Below are 18655 nucleotides of genomic sequence, written 5' to 3'. Positions count from 1 at the left end.
GGCTTCAATGAGTAGCATGAGTAGAGTTTAACTGTTTGTGGGACATGCAGTCCACTTGATTAGGGTTATTGTCTCCTATTCCTGTAACTGTAACTCAGTAAAACGATAAAGACACTAGTAGACAATCATCTGGGTTTAGTAGAGAGATAAGAAGGAGGAGAAGTAACATTTTATTGGACCACCTTCTGTTGGGGAGAGAGGGAAGCTTTCAAAAAGAGCTTGTGTAGCTTGAAAGCTTCTCTCTCTCACCAACAGAAGGTGGTCCAATAAAAGATATGTCCCCTCCTCTTGCCTTTTTAATATCCTGGGACAGACATGGCTATCACAGCACAACTGTGCTTTTATTATGACATTATAATTTGTGGTAGCATCCCTGCTGTACTTTCCGGACATTCAGGAAAAGACAGTCCTTGTTGGAGGAACTCAGTCTAAGGAAGGGGAAAAGCAAGTGGGACTCTACAGAGATTACCCAGATGCACTATAGATAGATAGATAGATACTCAACTACGTGTGTTATGTGTCAAAAACTCCTGGGGGTGACTTATCACTAGTCAGTGCCCCAGAGGGAGATGCAGCTTCATGACAAACCACAGGTGGAATGCTCCCTACGAAAAATAAATAAATGCAACTGGTGTTGAAAGGTGGCAGAATAAAAGAACTGGGGACAGTTCTTTAGCCATGGCACGAGGATGGGATGGTGGAAGCTTGCCCACATCATACTGTGCTCTCCTCTGCCAAAAGGACCACTTTCTAGGGGTAAAAATATAGTTCAGATGCCACACTGCCATTTAGTCATTGACCATTGCAGGAAGGGAGCTCTGCAGTGATGGTTTCCTAGTGAACGCTTGTTGGTTAACAATGGGCTATGATCACCAACCATTTCAGGTGCCAAACAGCTGTCGGAGAGCCGTCATTGTGCTCACAAAATAGCGATTGACAAGGGAGAGCCTCTGGATCTCCATACTCAATCCACTTGCATGGTCTTCTACCTAATGCAGCTTTTTCTGCACTCTGCCAAGAAATTTCATAAGACTGCTTGCAGCGTAAAGCAGGACCTTCAGTGGGAAGATAAAACCAAGCTCTGTAAGGGGCTTTCCTGCCTATCTCCGGAGGAATCCTCACAGCCCCATGTGCACTTCTGGTCAAGAGAAATTGTCATTTTACACGATGGCAAAAACTTCTCTGCTCTTTCTTCCCTTCCCTCCCCCCGCATTGCTGGCAGCTGCACACACACGGTGGGACGCTGCCCTTAACTTGTATGCAGAGCTGCCATTGACATTTCTGCATGCCCGGCAGTGTGTGATAAGAGAGAATGGAACCATCCTTAAATAGAAATGCCCTTCCCATCTGCTGTGGTGTCTGTACCTCTCTTCGCCAGGCAAATCACATTGGACAACTAACCACTTCTCCTGTGTGCCTGCATCATGTTCTCTTGCCCGTTCACTCTGCCCTTGCTGTGGACCCTACACACCTGCTACCATGACCTGTTATTTGTAAACAATACCCTGAATAATCCTTAGCATTCCTGTTTCCCCCTAGCTCTATCAGCTTTCCCTGACGAGGAGCTATGTAGCAGCATGCTCACCTCATGTCTACAGCTGTCCAGATGTTTAGACCAGGCTGGCCAGAGGCAGGGAGAATCAATTTCGGAGAACATGCGTCTGTTCTGTTCCCCATAAGCTACATTCTGTTGGTGAGATTTTCCCTCCCCTTCTCTACCTGCCCCTGGATGAATAGCAGCTGTCTGTCACCAGAGAGCCCTGTGGACAAAAACAAATCCTCTCTATTTAAAATGAAGCTAGAAAATTTGTTAGAGCGAAATGGAATTGTTCACCTCTCCATTTGACTTCTGGAGGGGAGGATTTGTCAGGTAGATGCATCCAGTTCCTTTCAGTGTGCTCACATCATGTTAAGAGCAGCCAAACAACTGGCATCTGATCCTCTTTACAGACAGGGCCATGATACTTTTCTTTTGGGAGAGGTGCTATTTGGCATTTTAGCAAACGAGAAGGGGAGCTGTTCTTGCATAGTGTGTGGTGTAGCCCATTGAACACTGGACTGGGACACGGGAGACCTCAGTCCAATTCCTGAATCTGCTACTGCTCTGTGTCTCTCACTTACCCTCCCATCTTTCGTTGGTCTTGTTTGTTTACATTGCAAGCTCTTTGGGGAAAGAAACTGTGTTGTACTATAAATGTGTACAGTACCTGGCACAAAGTCTTGGAGTGTCTAATTTTAATACAAATAATGATTCACAACGGTGGCATGCAGGAAAGCTCCCTTAAAACTGGTGGAAACCTGCTTTTAGGTATATTGGTGAAAAGCCGTGGCTACCCCTCCGATAGGTGAAAAGCCAGTTGCTCCATTGCAGTCAGTGGATTTACTCCTGATCTTCACTGGTGTAACCGAGGGCAGAGCCTGGCCCTCTGAAAGGCAACTACGGTCTCTGACAGAATATTGTTGAAAAGGCACATGCTGACACAATGCATGCACTGCCGCCCACTCAGCAATTTATAATGCCATTGAAAGCTGACCTCATGCCTCTTTCTCTGCACTGACACCCAAGTGTTTTCAACGCCAAAGAAGCCCTTGTAAGCTAACACCAGCTGGTGCATCTTACAGCCTGATCGCCACTCAAACGGGTGGCAAAACTCCCATTGCTTTTGCCATCCCAACATTAAAAGTAAGTAAACAAAAGCAGCTATTATTTGTATTGTGGTAGCATGCAGAGAACTCAGTTGAGCTCAGGCCCTGTTGTGCTGTGCACTGCACAGACACATAGTAAGAGACCATCCGTGCCCTGAAGAGCTTGCACGCTAATCAGACAAGACAGGCAGAGTAGTAGAATACTAATTTTACAGCTAGGAGCCTGAGGCACAGAGATTAAGTGATTGTCTAAAGTCACACCAGCAGTGCCAGGAATCAAATACCTAATCAGTAGTCTCCAAACGTTTTTGATCGCACACCCCTATCAGTAAAATATTTTGAGCATGCACCCTCTGCTGCGACAAAGCAACAACAACAACAAAAAGCCGCTTGTAATCCCGCCCAAACTGCCGAAGCGCAGAAAGAAAAAAAAAAAAAGCACTCCTTCTGCCATGCACCCCCAAGGATCCTCTTGCGCACCCCACTTTGGAGACCACTGGTCTAGATGATGGTGCACTGGACTGGGGCTCAGATCTGTTCCTGACCCTGCCAAGGGCATGCTGTGTTATCTTGGGCAAGTCATTTACCCTTTGTGCCTCAGTTTCCCCTGTAAAATGGGGATGATGATGTTCCTTTGGAAAACATTTGAGATCTGATAAAAAGCATGATATAAAAGCTAGGCATTATTATCCACAGTCTTACTCACAAAACCATCCTGCCTCTCTAACCTAGAAGAAAAACACTAATCTGTTTTCAGTGCCCAGCTGGAGTGAAATGTGAACACCCTGCTGTAATAATGCAGTCTAACTAGATTTTTTAGAACAATTGCAATAAGGTAAGGTGAGGCTGACTTGAGGGTGGTTTCAGAATCCAGCTTTTGATGTAATGTGCTGAAAATTCCCCTTCAGATGTTAATATTTGCCAATGGAAGATTTCCTTCAGCCGCTAAAGAGAAGACTAGATTAACCGTTCGATTGGTATTGGAACATAACTGTATCCCAGCAGCATTTTCATAAAGATTTGGGATGCCCAACATGTGGCTAACTGGTGACCTCCTTCTGTAACAGCAGCAATCAGTTGCGGGTTTTTCTTCTTTTTTTTAATATTGCTGGCCAACTCCCAACAGGTAAAGTCTATTTATATGACAAGGTAGATTCAAGGATGAGCAAGGGTGGCTGTGTGCACTTAGTTTTGATGTTTAAAATTAAACAAATGTAGTGTGGCCTTCAGGCTTCTGGCAGGTTACTAACGTTTCACTCAGTTTTGCAAGGTTTGAGGCCAAATTCCAAGTCAGAGTATGGTCTTGGGGTTAAGTCACTGAACTGGGATTTGGGTATAATTCCTGGCTCTGCTACAAACTTCCTGTCTGAGCTTGGGCAATTTGCTTTGGCCAGAATTTTCAGGATGGCTGAAGAGCTACAGCTGTAGCCACATTTTCAAAAGAAAACATAGCTGAGCGTTCTGGGCAGGTTTGACAAGCTGGCTTTTATTTAGGTGCGTGAATGGAAACTGAGCTCTTTCTGAAAATTGGGCCACAAGTGCAGGTGGTCAGCCCTTGAAAATCTGGCCCTTACCCTCTCTGGGCCAGGCCCTCCGTTCACTCCTCTGGAAAATGGGGAAATTATCCTGCTGATAATAAGCTCTTTAGGGCAGGGACTATCTCTTACTATGTTCGTTTACAATTTCTACTATAACCCGGTCCTGCTCTCAATTGGAGCAACTAGGTACTGCAATAGAAATAAATAACTGTGCCTGCTTGCTCCAGGCCTGAATGTTCTTTTGAGTGTCCCAGTTACAGGACATTCATTGAAACCGATCAAGTCCAGTTACAAGGCCATGCAGCTCTCCAATGGTTTAAGTAAACAGTGGGTGTGGCACAGAGGCCAAGGGACGTGTTCAGTGACAAAATGCTTCAGGTTAGCAAAATGCACTTCTGAAAACTTCTGCCTCCTGTTGTATTTCTTGCTCCCAGCTGGTAGCTGCATTGACAGCTGTGTCATTGATGTTGGCATCACCGCTCTCTGCATTTCTCTGTTTTCTGGTGTCAGCAAACACCCCGTTTTAGAGCTAAAGCGATTTACTAACTGCACTGCAAGTCTGTGGGTGATATTTGCATTTGCGTTAACGGACAGCAAATCTTTCCCTATAGATGCAAAAACAAGAGAGGAGGGTTGTGTTATGTTTGTCTAATCTTAGCCTGCAATACAAACCCAGATCCCAAACGATGGCAGAGCCAGGCACCCTTAGAAATAGAAGTAGAAGCAGCACAATTGCTTAGGATATTAGCAGAGGGCTGGAAAGTGCAGCTGGTAAAAAGTGAGGTACAAAAGTTTGCTGCACTAGTGACATGCTAAGTGGAGATTGGTAGTTTATAGCACTCTCCGTTCTATCACAAGCCCATCCCCAGTGCAGTGACCTTTTCTAATCCACCAGGGAGGGGGTTTAATTGTAGCCAAAGCCACAGGCAAAAATTGTCTCCTGCAATACACTTGGTGGGAAGCTGCAAACTAATATTATTCCAGCGATGGGAGGAATAGCTCAGTGGTTTGAGCATTGGCTTGCTAAACTCAGGATTGTGAGCTCAATCCTTGAGGGCGCCATTTAGGAAAGGGGGGTAAAAATCTGTCTGGGGATTGACCCTGCTTTGAGCAGGGAGTTGGACTAGATGACCTTCTGAGGTCCCTTCTAACCCTAATATTCTATGATTCCATAATCCCAAGTGAGATCAGGTCCCATTGTGCTAGACACTGTCAGACACACAGCAAGAACCAGTCCCCACCTCAAGAGTTTAAAAGAGAAACAGAAAAGACAGCCGGCAGAAGGATTATTATTTCCATTTTACAGCTAGGGAACTACTTCTGACAGATACTTGAGTAAGTCTCTCTCTCTCCCTCTGTCACCTTCCACTCCCCCCTTTGGTAGCACTTTCATAGCTTGGCATGCCAGTAAAGTCTTATGGAATGAAAGTGATGTGTGTGCATGCATGTGAGTGAGAGATTGAGATCAGTGTGTACGAGTGCTGGGGGATGAAGGCAGGTGAACTGCAGCCCGACAGCAGGTCTAGAGCAGCTTAATCCAATTTGTGAAAGGGTGTCAAAGCCTGAAATGTTCATGCACCTTGAAAGGAAAAGGCCATTCAGTCTGATCAAAAACTCCTTCAGTACCAAGGGAGAGATTGCAAGTGCTGGAGTATATTCCCCTCCAGCAAGGTTAATAATAGTAAAGGAATGTTCTTACTAGAGGTGAGGCTAAAGTTTTTGACCTACTTTAAAATCATTACATTCTAAATTATAGGCCCCCTCTGTGGCTCCCTCAGCAGGAAAATAAACCTTTTGCAGTCCCTTCTGCTGAGTTAGAACTTTCGTTTTTTGGCTCTTCATTACAAGCCAAATTCTGTAGTCCTTAACCAAAGTGCCACTGAATTCAATTATTACTACTGCTATTACTAGCTGAGATCAGGGCCCTGTGGTGCTTGGTGCTGTACAGATGCACAGACAGCCCCTGCCCTCAAGAGCTTATTGTCTAAATGGACAAATCTGGGACTCAGGAGATCTAGGATCAATTCCTGGCTCTGTCACCAACTCTCATTGTGGCCTTGGGCAAGACACTTAATCTCCCTGTGCCTCAATTTCCCACCTGTAAAATGGGGATAATAATCTTTTCTCTGTCTTGTCTATTTCGACTGTGAACTATTTGGAGCAAGGACTGTCTCTTGGGCCTGCTCTACACTTAAAAAAATTAGCATGACTTAGCTGCGTCGCTTAGGGCTGTGAAAAATTTAGCACCCTCAGTGCTGTGGTTAGGTCAACCTAATCCCTGGTGTAGACACAACTAGGGCAACAGGAGCATGCTTCTGTCACCCTAGCTACCATTTCGCAGAGACATGGATTAACTACATCAGTGGAAAAAGCCCTTCTATTGATGCTGGAAGCGTCTACATGACAACACTGCAGTGCCATAGCTGTGCTGCTGTCGTAGACAAACTCTTGTTCTGTGCATGTCCTGCACCTGGCACAATGGAGCCCTGATCTCAGCCTGTAGAAACTACTCTAATAATAATACTAATTTCCAGATGCAGTTTGGGAACCAGGGGACTATCGCTGGCAAAGCAGGTGTCAGCTGATGCCAAGGTCCCCCTGTCTCACTTGAATACTGACAAATATACAGCTGGAATCACTCTGGTTCACCTGTGTGTTAGGGTTGTTGAAATAGGTATTAGAGTTATAAAAATGTGCTCACACTTTATTGAGCACTTGTAAGTTGTTGCCTGCATTCATCTCACTTATAACAGCTGTACCCTATATTGTAAGGCCTTGTCTACACTATGCATGAAAGTCGATCTAAGCGACCCAATTTGAGTTACATTAATAGCGTAACTCAAGTCGATGTAGCTTAGATCTACTTACTGCGGGGTCCACACTACACGATGTCGACAGGAGACGCTCTCCCAACAACTCCCCCTACTACTCTTGATCCGGTGGAGTACAGAAGTCGAGAGCGATCTGCGGTCAATTCAGCGGGCCTGCTAAATCGTCCGTCGATGCATCGATCACCGCATATTGATCCTAGTAAGTGTAGACAAACCCTAAGGTAATATTTGAGCATTTGCATTGCAATTCTCTGTAACTCTAAATCACTAGACAGAAGAGAAGCATTGTCTACTGTGAAATACTAGTCTCCAATAGGAGGTATCTCCCACCCAACAAAGAAGGCCCATTAACACCAGTGGAACATCAGAGGACAAAAAACTTTGTTGTTTGCTTCCCCATAAAGAGGAGACAATCGTGTGAATTCCTTCCATCAGCTGAACTGACTGCTCAGAGAAGGGGGAAGGGACTAAAAATCCCTGACAAGGAAAAACTATATCACTATGCTTCTTGGAGTCTCAAGGGCAAGGTTTTTGAGGTACAAGCAAGAGATCCCTAGTGTTTAGCCTGGGCTAGTCCTAGGGATATATAGAGCTTGCTTATTACAAAAGCCTCCATTACCTTTTGAAACTTACGACTAACTCGTGTGTGTGTGTGTGTGTGTGTGTGTGTTTATGTTTATCTGCTTTAACCTTGTAAATAACATTCTGATTTCCTTTTCTTAATTCATAAATCTTTAGCTAGTTTGTTATAGGATTGGTTACAAGCATTGTTTTTGGTGTGAGATGGAAGGTTTGTGCTCTGCCTCTTAGCAGTCTGCCCTGAGTTTGGTCCTCACACTCTTAAGCCACGACAGGGTGGCTTGACAGTGATGAAGGAGCAAAGGGTGACCCTGAGACAGTCCAGAAAGTGAGGCTCTGTTGCTCGCACTCTCCTTTCCCTTGACAATTGTAAACTACCCCTCTCACTCTATGGGTTGAGCCGAGATCTGGAGTCATGCTACAGTCTCACGGATTTCAGTGGGCACTCCATGCCTTGCTGCTAGCAGGGCAATCAGGCCCCAGGTGTCCCCTAACTTGTCCTCAGTCTCCTTTGCTAACTCTTTCCTTAAGAGCTGCTGCTGGGACAGCTGTGATCAAGCTGCTGGGAGGTATCAGTTTATTCCTGTCTTTGCTGACAGCAGGATGTTTTATTTATCTCCTCTGTGACTTTATCAGGATTGAATGTTCTATAGGTGCCACTTTCATCCATCTTTCCCCCCCTCTGATCGTGGTAGTGTAATGACTGTATCCAGATTAAATATTTACCATCTCATCTGTACTCACTTGCTTCTCTGTTCCCTTCCTCTTTTAATTAAAGATTTACTAGGTGGGCATTGGTACTTCTTCAGGGCCTTCAAACCAGCCTCTCTTGTTAGTTTTTCTTTGTTTTTTGTTTTTTTTTTTAAGTGCTTTGTTATCCTGGCTCTGGCAGAGCAATCTGTAAATTAGGTCTGAAACACACACACACACACACCCCTATACTGCCTTGATAAATCGGTGCAGGGAGTGTCTGAGTAACGCATGCCAGCAGCAGCGGTGTGCTGCCAAGAAAGAGATTCCAGCATGGGCCCATGGCAGAGCTTTACTTTCCAGAACACATCCGTCTGCCTGTGATTCACAGCTGAGGTTTGTGGGATGGGAGGGGAGAATCATCATCCAAGGTGTTAAGGAGTGGACATGGCGCCAGATTTTCCAAAGAATTCATCTCTCATTTAGGTACCTAAACAAGCGGCTGGATGATTGGAGTCCCTGCAGATTGGGCATTGAACTGATCTGAAAACCTGCCCATTGGTGTCACAGCGGGAGCTGCTGAGTGCAGCGTGCATCACATCTCTGGCCACCTTAGTCAAGTCAGAAAGAGTCAAGGGTGCTTGGTCGATTATCATTTTGTTTGTTTCCACCCCTGCTCAGTATCTCTCCCCTGTTAAAGGCCTTGGGATCCAAAAGCCAAGGCCAAGTTCCACTCATCTGTGCAGCATGATACTGGCTAAGAATTGTGCCCTTCGTAGAGCAATGGAGGCTTCAGGCCTGGAAACCACACAAGCTCTGTCCTTTGGGGATGCCTGTGGGTTTTGGTGGGAGTAAAGGAGGATGTGCCACCCTCCACCCAGAGGCCAAGAGTGGCTTAAAGGAGCAGCTAGTGATGGGGAAGGTGGCCTGGTTCATCCTCCACCATTGTTTGATTTTATTTGAGGCCTCGAACCCAGCTCCTTCAAATCCAACTGCTGAGGAAGTCTGACCCCAAATCTCACAGCTTGGGCCCGCCTCCACACTGGGCTGACCCAGAGCCTGGCTCCAAACACCCATGAGCGGTGAGGGACCATCATAGCTTGGGAAAATCTCTGCTAGCACCCAGCCCCTCACCCCAAGAAGAACTAAGGGACGGGGAGACCTTTCCTCCTTGCACTGCCCATGCCCAGTCACTTTGCATGGCCAGAAGGTGGCACTGCTGCCCCAAGCTCCGCTTGGCATGGCAGCATTACCATGGCAACTGAAAACACTTCTCCCATCCCCTCATCTGAATAATGTCCTGGGTTGAGGGAAGCGCAGTCCTGGGGGTCATTAGCTCTTGGCTCTGGGCTGCTCCCCAGGGGGGCTGCATGTGGGGCAGCGGAAGTCACGCTCCAAGGACATGGCGGTTACAGCTTCTCATTGGGCTTGGGGCCCCCAGTCTCCATCCATCCCCCAGCAGCACATATCCCCAGAACCCTCACAACTGTGGTGGTTCCCCTGGGGATCTGCCAACTGCCTCGCTTTCCTCCTCTATTCTAGCCCAGGGGCTGATCTGCATGGGGGTCCACGGTCACAGGGAGCCCACTGCTGCCTGGCAGAGCCCTGCAAGAAGGCCAAAGATGCACCTAGCAGTATAAAAACTTTGCGCTGTTTGTTCCCACAGCTACAGTTTCTCTGTCACTTCCCAGGAGCCACATGCTCAAGGTTGAACAGGGTGTTGGTGGTGGAGCTGGGAATATAACCAGGTCTTCTATACAGCAAGCCTACACCTCCCTCCCCAGGCTGTGACTAGATTAGATGGGACCCCATGCAGAGACCAGCAGCTACACACTGAATTGACAGGAGATGCCAGTTCAAAAACAGTGCAATAGCTACCCCTCCCTCTCCCTTCCCCACAGCTCTCCTGTCGCAGCCTCTGCTAAGGGAGCTAGCCCTGCACCCTTGTCCTTGCAGGTCTTTGCAGAGAGCTGGAGCTGTCCCTCAGAAAGGGCTCCTGCAGCAGCGTTCCAGTGACAGGTGTGTGAAATGGGTTTAGATTAAAGAAAAAATGGCTTGGACCTTCACCTATAAACACAAATAGGAGACACATGGCTTTTTTTCATATTGCTGCCTTTCTGTGCTTCCTGGGTTTGTCTGCGATCCAGGGGTGCAGTCCCCAGCAGGGCTAGGTTTACAATTTGCATGGCTCCGTGCTGCCAGAGGTAGGGATGTGGGTTGTGAATGGACTCCTATCTCCAGTCCCACCAATACAGGAAACACTGGACTGTGAATCCCTCCTCCCTTCAGACTCACAGGAAGGGCAAGCTGGGCTGCTGGCTGCCGAGTTTACCAGGACAGCAGAGCCAGAAATTGCCCACGAGCACTGCCCGCACTGATATTTCTACAGTTCTGGGGAAATCAGATGAGCCGTGCTGCTATCTGGGTGCTCTGCTGCACCCTGCCTTGTGAACTCTTCCCAACCCTCAGCTGTCAATTTAAAACCTTAGATAGTCTGATTTCAGTTGACAAAAAAGAAAAATGTGTGATTTTTCAGTTTTGTTTTATTTGTTTATTTTATAATGATAACTAGACACTTTTCCTGGACATTTTTTGGTAAAAATGCTCCATCTTCATCTAAAATTTTCAAAGGCAAAAGATAATCATTTCCCATCCATCTCTGTTGCCTACTGGAGATAGGTCCATTGCACAAGATACTGAAATAGCCTTCAACTTAGGGAACACAATCACTGATAGACTGTCTATGGCAGGGGTCAGCAACCTTTCAGAAGTGCTGTGCCGAGTTCTCCATTTATTCACTCTAATTTAAGGTTTTGCGTGCCAGTAATACATTTTAACGTTTTTAGAAGGTCTCTTTCTATAAGTCTATAATATATAACTAAACTATTGTATGTAAAGTAAATAAGTGTAACTTTAGCGCCCTTGTGGCCAAGATGGAGTCTGCTCTGCAGGCAGCTCTGGCCAAGAGAAGGCGCGCGGAGGAATGCAGCAGGAGAAATCCCTTCCACCCCAGGGGCACCTGTTCCAAACCCCCCAGAGTGAACACACACACCCACAGGAAAAGTACAGTGGATATGACAAAGGGAGATATTTATTTACAGAGGGATGAGAGGAGCAATAAGACAGGGGAAATATAAGGGGAGTAGTAGAACAGGGCTGCATCCATGCCAAGGCCCCACGGGCCCAGTAGTAGCACAGTCTGGAAGGGCAGACACTGGGCAATGTGTCAGCACACAGAGTTCAGGAGGCCTGAGCACAGTTCCGGTCCGGTGGTGAGTCTTGGGTGCTCCTGGTCATCTTCGGCGCCAGTGAACTCTCCCCAGCAAACCCCTCCAGTGCCCTCTTCTGCTGCTCTCTGCAAAGCCACACAGAGCGACCACCTCCCCACTTAAGTAGCTACAACCTCCCTCCCTGGTCCTAGTGCAGAGTCACAAGCCCCAGTGCTCACAGCCCCACGCAGCTCTGGGCAGCCGTGATACTGGGTCCAGCTCTGGCCTGTCCTTCTCGGGCGATTCCTCCCTGGCACAGTGCTGCTCCGGGCGGGCTCCTGTCCTGGGCTGTCCCCGATCGGGCCTGTCCTTCCCAGGCCTCAGGCAGGTTCTCCCTGCTTCCTTTTTCAGAGCCTGCCCGCTGCTCTCCCTCTCCCTGGAGCTCCCGCGCTGCCCCCTGGAGTTTCACTCCTTTTTTCTTACTCTCCTCCTCCCCGTGGGAAAAAGATTTAAAGGGGCCATGCTCCCTAAACACCAAAGGGGTTACATAAGGTTTTTAAAATGTTTAAGAAGCTTCCTCTAAAATTAAATTAAAATGCAGAGCCCCGCCCAGACCGGTGGCCAGGACCTGGGCGGTGTGAGTGCCGCTGAAAATCAGCTCGTGTGCCGCCTTCGGCACAAGTGCCGTAGGTTGCCTACCCCTGGTCTATGGTATTTCTATAGCATATCATCCATCCAGCCACACTGTATTTGTATAACAGCCTGAACAATCACTAAAAGAAAGAACAAGCCAAGTAAGGGTGACCATTTCAGCTTTATGAGACAAAACACAGACAGAAGTTTTGGAACTGTCCCTACTGTCAGGTCTAAGCATAGAGAAGTCAGGAACAAGAACAGGAGCACTTGTGGCACCGTAGAGACTAACAAATTTATTTGAGCATAAGCTTTCGTGGGCTAAAACACACTTCATCAGATGCATGCAGTGGAAAATATAGTAAGAAGATCTATATACACAGAGAACATGAAAAAATGGGTGTTGCCATACCAACTGTAACCAGAGTAATCAATTAAGGTGGGGCTCAGCCCAGTGTTTTCACAGCCCCAGAACCAGGCGCCCTGTTCAAGGTTTGCTTGGCTTGTTTATGTCTTCTCCACCCACTGTAAATGGGAATACAATCTGTGCTTCCATCAGGGTCACTACAATTATCCCCTGATGCCCTGATAAAGCAGATTAAAAGGGCACATCAGTAATTCAGGCAGGAGAGGGCTTAAGGGCCTGATCCTGCACAGTATCAAACACCTCTTGGAACGATGCTGAGTCCATTTCAACTCCCCAAGCGCTGCAGTTTACAGGAGGCATGCAGCACATTGCAGGCTTGGGCCCTATATGCCCATGTATTTGACACACAGAAATGTGTTTAAAGAAGCAGCAGCTATAGTTAAATTCTTCCTGATTAAAAGGCTGCTGTCCAAGTTTAAAACAAACAAACAAACAAAAAACAGTTCATCCATCCACCCATGTTCCTTCCATGTTTCACTAGATCAGTGCTCCATTGCACTGGGCATATACACAGAGTTGCAATCCCTGACTCAAGGAGTTTGCAAACTAAATAGGATTGTAAGGAACATGGAGAGGTGACGTGACTTGCCCAAAGTTGTCCAGGAAATAAATTGCAGAGCCAGGACAAAATGCTGGTGTCCTGACTCCAGTCCAGTGCATTAGCCCCTCTAAAGCCACCACTGACTCACTTTGGGGCTGTTCCTAGAGCGATCTATATCTGTAAGTAGGTAATTAATAAATATGATGCTGGTAGAGGCCATTCAACAATATATAATATTTGTGATGCTGGCAGACCAGATACCAGCTCATGCCAAGGTCCCCATGCCTCAATTGAACATGGAAAAAATACACAGTCTAGCTCACCTGAGTGTTAATATTGTTAAAATAGGTATTAGGATTACAAGCATGTGTTCTGACTTTATTGAACGCATGTGAGTTGCTGTGTGCATTAGTCTCACTTATAACAACATCTGTATCTCATACTGTAAGGTAATATTTGAGCGATTGTAGTGAAAGCCTCTGTGACTGTGTAAACCACCAGACAGGAGAGACACATTAACTAGTGTGAAGTGCTGGTCTCCAACAGAAGGTGTTATGACTGCCCAAGAGGGAAGGTCCATCAACACTAAACAGACTATTGTGGGACATGGAAGAGGAGAAAAGACCTTTGTTCCTCTGCTCTTCCCCCCGCCCATAAAGATTAGTCATACTAGTGGATTCCTCCCATCAGCTGAATTTGCCAATCAGAGCACACAGGATAAGGGGACTAAAACCCCCACACAGAAGGAACTGAGTACCTCTGTGCTGCTTGGACTCTGGAGGGCAAGGTTTCTAGGCATAAGCAAGAGATTCCCAGCTGCTTAGCCTGGGTTAGCCCTAAAGAACATAGGGGATGTGCTTATGATAGAAGCTTCTATTTTTGAAACTGAAGATTGTGATTCATTTGTGTATCTATGTTTACCTGCTTTAACCTTGTAAATAACTCTGTTTCCTTTTCCTATTAATAAATTTTTAGATCGTTATCTTTGGTGTGAAATTTAAGGTGCAACCGACCTGGGGTAAGTGACTGGTCCTTTGGTACTGTGAGTAACCTGAATATTACTGTGATTCTTGGTGTAAGGAGCCATCTATCACAAAGGCACATTCATCTGAGTGGTGAGATAGATTAGAGTACCCAAGGGGATTATCTATGACTCCATATTTAGGCTGTTTTAATGCCTGAGGAGTTTACGCTTAACACTTGGGTGGTGAAATCTAAGTATGCAACTCACAACCAATCTGGGGTTTGTGCCCTGGTTCCTAACAGTTTGCCCCGAGGTTGGTGCTCAAACTCTTGAGTCACTGCAGACAGCTTGACAGTATAGTTCCTGGGTTTTGCTGGATCAATAAACTATCTTGTTATGTACTATAAATGGCTTCCTCTGTGTGGCTCTTAACAGGGACCTTGGGCAAGTGATGTAGTTTTCAGTTACTCCATCTGTAAGATGGCAGTGATGCTTGACTGCATCATGGAGGAAGGAGATTAGGAGACTTCAACAATGATGGCAAAGCAACGTAGACTCTTAGCATGAAAGTTGCTACCTAAGTGCACAGCGTGTGTATTACCCAGGGGCCTCATTCCCCAGCATTCCTCATGTCCTCAGTACATGGCTCATGTACAGAGTCGCCAACCCCAAGCATTCCAAAAACATGAGTAAAGCCCCAAATAATCACGAGACTGGCTGAAAATTCATGAGATTTTTAACAGAACACAGGATCTTTTCTGCCTTCTGCCTGATGAAGCTTTAAGGGGTCACGTATTTCAGACTTTTCTCCATAAGCAAGAAGGCTAGAAATTTACGTTTGTTCTTAAATGAAAGATGAGGTTCTGGTATATTCACAACTCCAGGAACTGGGGATTTAAGAAAAACACCAAATATCCCAAGACACTCTATCCCATTCCCCCTGTCCCCAGCCCTTTCGTGCCTCTCCTTCTCTCCCTAATAAAATCCTAGAGTTTCCATCCTTGTCTTCCTCCAGGGACAGGTCAAATCAGAAAGCTGCCAACGTCCCAGGGCCAAGAGAAGCTCAGTGCGAGCAGAGGAGGGGACCCCCTCCTGATGACTGATGCTGCTGACTCCGGCTGATGGACCAAGAGGCAGACGCTGCCTTTTTTTGCTAAATTAGAAACACAGCACGTATGGATCAGCAGCTGCAAAGGTGTCTCTGGAGAGCTTCCATGCTATTAGGATTAATCAAATGTAAATAGAAAGAAGGGGTTTTTCCCCCCCCCTCCCCACTGCAATTCCATTCTTTTCGCTATTCTTCTTCTTGGTCAGGGTTGGTGCTGAAGTATTCCTCCTTGGATGGATTCTCACCTCAGTACTGACTAGGGCACCCTCTATCAGCAGGTCCACTTTGCTCTGAGGGACCTTGAAGCCAGGAGGTTCTTCGGGGGACTATGCAAGCTGTTCAGTGCCTCTTCTGCTCCATAAAGGTTCCTTGAGAGCTTGGCCTATTCCAGGGAGGCTGCTGTAGGAGGGGAATCCTGGTTTGTATGACTGGAATCTCTTTGGGGCAGGGGATCTTTGCTCAGTGTGTGAACAGCACCTAGAACCATAGGCCTGGTCCATGGCTGAGCTCTTAGGTGCTAAGGTAATACACAGAGATAGAAGAAAGAAGTTGGACTGCTACTCAGACTACTGCAGTTCAGTGCCTGGCTTTGCCACAGGCTCCTCATGTAGCCTTGGGCAACTTGCTTGTCTCTCTGTGCCTCAGTTTCCACCTCCGTAAACCGAGGATAACAATACTTCCCTGCTTCACAGGGAGGTTGTGAGAATAACAGCGCTTGTGAGGTGCTGGGGTGATGAGGGTCATAGACAGAGCCCACTAATAAGCTCCTGTTCTGTACTTGAAGGCCTTGTTGACCATGGGATCAGAACTATCCCTAGCTATAGCAAGGCCAAGGTCAAAACTATTGTTGCTGAATATTTGGACAGGATATTGGACAGGATTTCCCCACCCCCCGTGAACTATGCTGCAGATGAGCTAGGGGTATGGTCTGGTCAGCACAGCTCTCAGACAGTATCCCTGCCCCCACTAGTCAGGAAACAGAGTGAGAAGTCAGACTCTTGGACCAGATTGGGAACATTCTCAAAGGAGAACAGGGGCATGCCAGAGAGGGCTACCTTACAGGGGACAGCCCTGGCCCTCTCGGCCCTGACCTCTCCCTCTAGTTCTGCAGGGCTACAGCCGATGCTTTTCTCTAAAGGCGCCATGCTCCTCCAGTAGAGCAGCCATAGGCCTGGGCTTCAGAGAGGGAGGGTGATCTTCTGGGTAAATCACAGGTCTGGGATTCAGGAGAGCTAGATTTAAATTCCTGGCTTCTCCAAACAAAACAAAACAAAACAAAAACCCACCTCCCTGTGTGACCTTGAGGAAGGCACAGGACTGGAAGGGACCCCCCCTGAATCACAGGCAGCCTTGTTATAGACTCCTATTCATAAACTGCGCAAGGTCCATCTTCAGACTAGTTAGGTTGTGCTGCTTAACTTCTCTGCCTGATGAGACTATTGCTTCCTTTGTGCATCTTGTCTGTCTACAATAATAAGCTCTTATGGCGGGAGCTCAAGGTGCATATACAGAACCCACAGCATGACTGGGCTCTGATCTCAGCTGGGCCCTGAGGCCACTACTGCAGTATAAAACATGACCGGTCCTGGGCTCGACTTCTGAATGTGGCCCTGATTTCTTGTGTTAGAATTTGATCATCTCATGTATTGGTGCATGGCCCGGCCCCTTTGAGAGAGAATAGCAATGAGGCAGCTTTACACAAAACCACAAGCTCTCCACGTCCTCACCTTAATATTTGTAATTAGCAAACTTTTTGGACTTTTTTTTTGGATCAATTTTTTATTAGGTAGGGAGCTGGGGTAATTTTTGCTTGTGGCATCTTTTCTCCACGTGACTGCAGCCTGGACTGCTAGGAATAATTAACTTTTTACTAGTTACCTTTAGTGAGCTAATAAATCTTTAATGCTAGCTGGGAATTTGGCAATGGAAATCTAGTCAACAACCTCATAACTTAAAGAAAAGGGAAGGGAGAGTGGGAGAGAGAAGTGGGGAAAACCTGTAAGGAGGAGGTGGTTTGGGGCTAAGAAGTAATGGAATTCCCCTGAGACTGCTTTGGTGATGCGAAATGTTTATATACAAATTAAAACAGGTCCTGATGATGAACAGCAAGGGAGCTGGCTGTCGAGTGGTTATATGCATTCTCATCTCTTTCTTGCATTAATTAATCATAATTAATAACACTATAAATGAATAATAATTTAGTAATAAGCGATGGATTGCTCAGCTGAGAGCCAATACAATAGATTAGAACTGGTGTGAATGAGTCAGTAGGAGGCATCTTCCCTTTGAATCATTACTGGTCCCAATGTCCCCGTACAGAGCTTAGAGGGCTCTGTACTCCTGAAGGTTTCAAATCATGGTGCTATGCACAGTACAAGGCCAAGCACACAATAAAAGAGTCTGTGCTCCAAAAAACTCACGCTCTTTGGTTAAAGGGAAGACTTTGGGGCCAACATGTGTAAAATTGACACAGTGGAAACACTAGATTTTAAAAAGAAGAAATTCAGGGTGCTGATCCCTGGTCTGGGCTTGTAAACATTTGATTACTTTTGTCCAAGTTGCAACAAAAACCTCAATTTTTGAAACCTGCCACATTTTTGTCATCTCCCGACACCAGACACAATAGCAGAAGCTCAATACAGCAGGACAGCATCTTCCACAAAGAGTCCCCAGGTGTCTTGCAGTTTAAAGACCAGTAACAAGCAATATCCAGCATAAACCTTCCCTCCCTCCCACCCCCCATGCCTTTGTCATTGTGCTTTAAGAACAGTAAGGGATTTGGCTTTCCAAATTTCAATGGGAAGATGATTCTATAGCCACCAGGCATCACTGTGGATAAAAAACAAAACAAAACAAAGCTCGCTCTGAGTGTTTGGATTGCAAACCGCCTTCCAATCTGCTAGTGCAATATTTAAGTTAAGAACCTGTTGGGAAGGCGGGTATGGTGCCCTGCTGAGCCAGGAAGAAGTGGAAACGGCAGAGAAATTGTGTTTACTGATGTCCTGATCCCAATGATAAAACATCCAAACCAGCAACCTAAATACGACTCAGTGTCTCCTTCTGTTGTGGGGTGAAGCAGAAGGTGTTGGATGCATGGAAGGGGGTTTGATCACAGATAAAATCAGTGCTGCATTAAAGGCATAGTCACTGCAGACCTGTGCCTAAGGTCCCAATTCCTGGAGTCATGTGATGAGATGGAAATCTCAGCTGTCATTTAAAAAAAAATAATAGTAAGTTTCCAGCCCTCTTGGTCAGGAAGAAAAGCTTGAAAATGTGCGAGAGTGTAACCAATGCCTGAGTCTGAAGAGAGCCTGAAATAGCAGCTCCTAGAGGGGTGAGCTGCCCTGTGCATTTCAGGGGAGTGTGAACTTCAAACTCTCACTGCTCCGGGGGGGGCCTCCACATACCAGCAGAGGGTGTGAATGGAGCCTTTCACCTCTAGGTGCCTGGTTTGAATTCAGTCCAGGTCAACAAAGACAAAAAGTTGTT

General features: G+C 46.5%; 1 protein-coding gene across 4 annotated transcripts in view; it reads left to right on the top strand.

Moving 5' to 3' along the window:
* Nucleotides 1-18655, top strand: part of MDM4 (MDM4 regulator of p53) — a 75569-nt gene that overhangs the window by 36725 nt on the left and 20189 nt on the right. Inside the window, exon 12 of one of the 4 annotated variants that reach the window (XM_050957178.1) lies at nt 14070-14112. The exons of the other annotated variants lie outside the window; for them this stretch is intronic. Coding sequence (XP_050813135.1) covers nt 14070-14095 — 26 coding nt within the window. The 3' untranslated portion in view covers nt 14096-14112. The remainder of the gene's footprint in view (nt 1-14069; nt 14113-18655) is intronic. 4 annotated transcript variants of the gene reach the window in all.

This window comes from Gopherus flavomarginatus, chromosome 5 (genome assembly GCF_025201925.1).
Source record: "Gopherus flavomarginatus isolate rGopFla2 chromosome 5, rGopFla2.mat.asm, whole genome shotgun sequence".
NCBI classification, from domain to species: domain Eukaryota; kingdom Metazoa; phylum Chordata; order Testudines; family Testudinidae; genus Gopherus; species Gopherus flavomarginatus.
The sequence above is the reverse complement of the archived record's forward strand: the minus strand, read 5'-3'. Positions and strand labels throughout refer to the sequence as shown.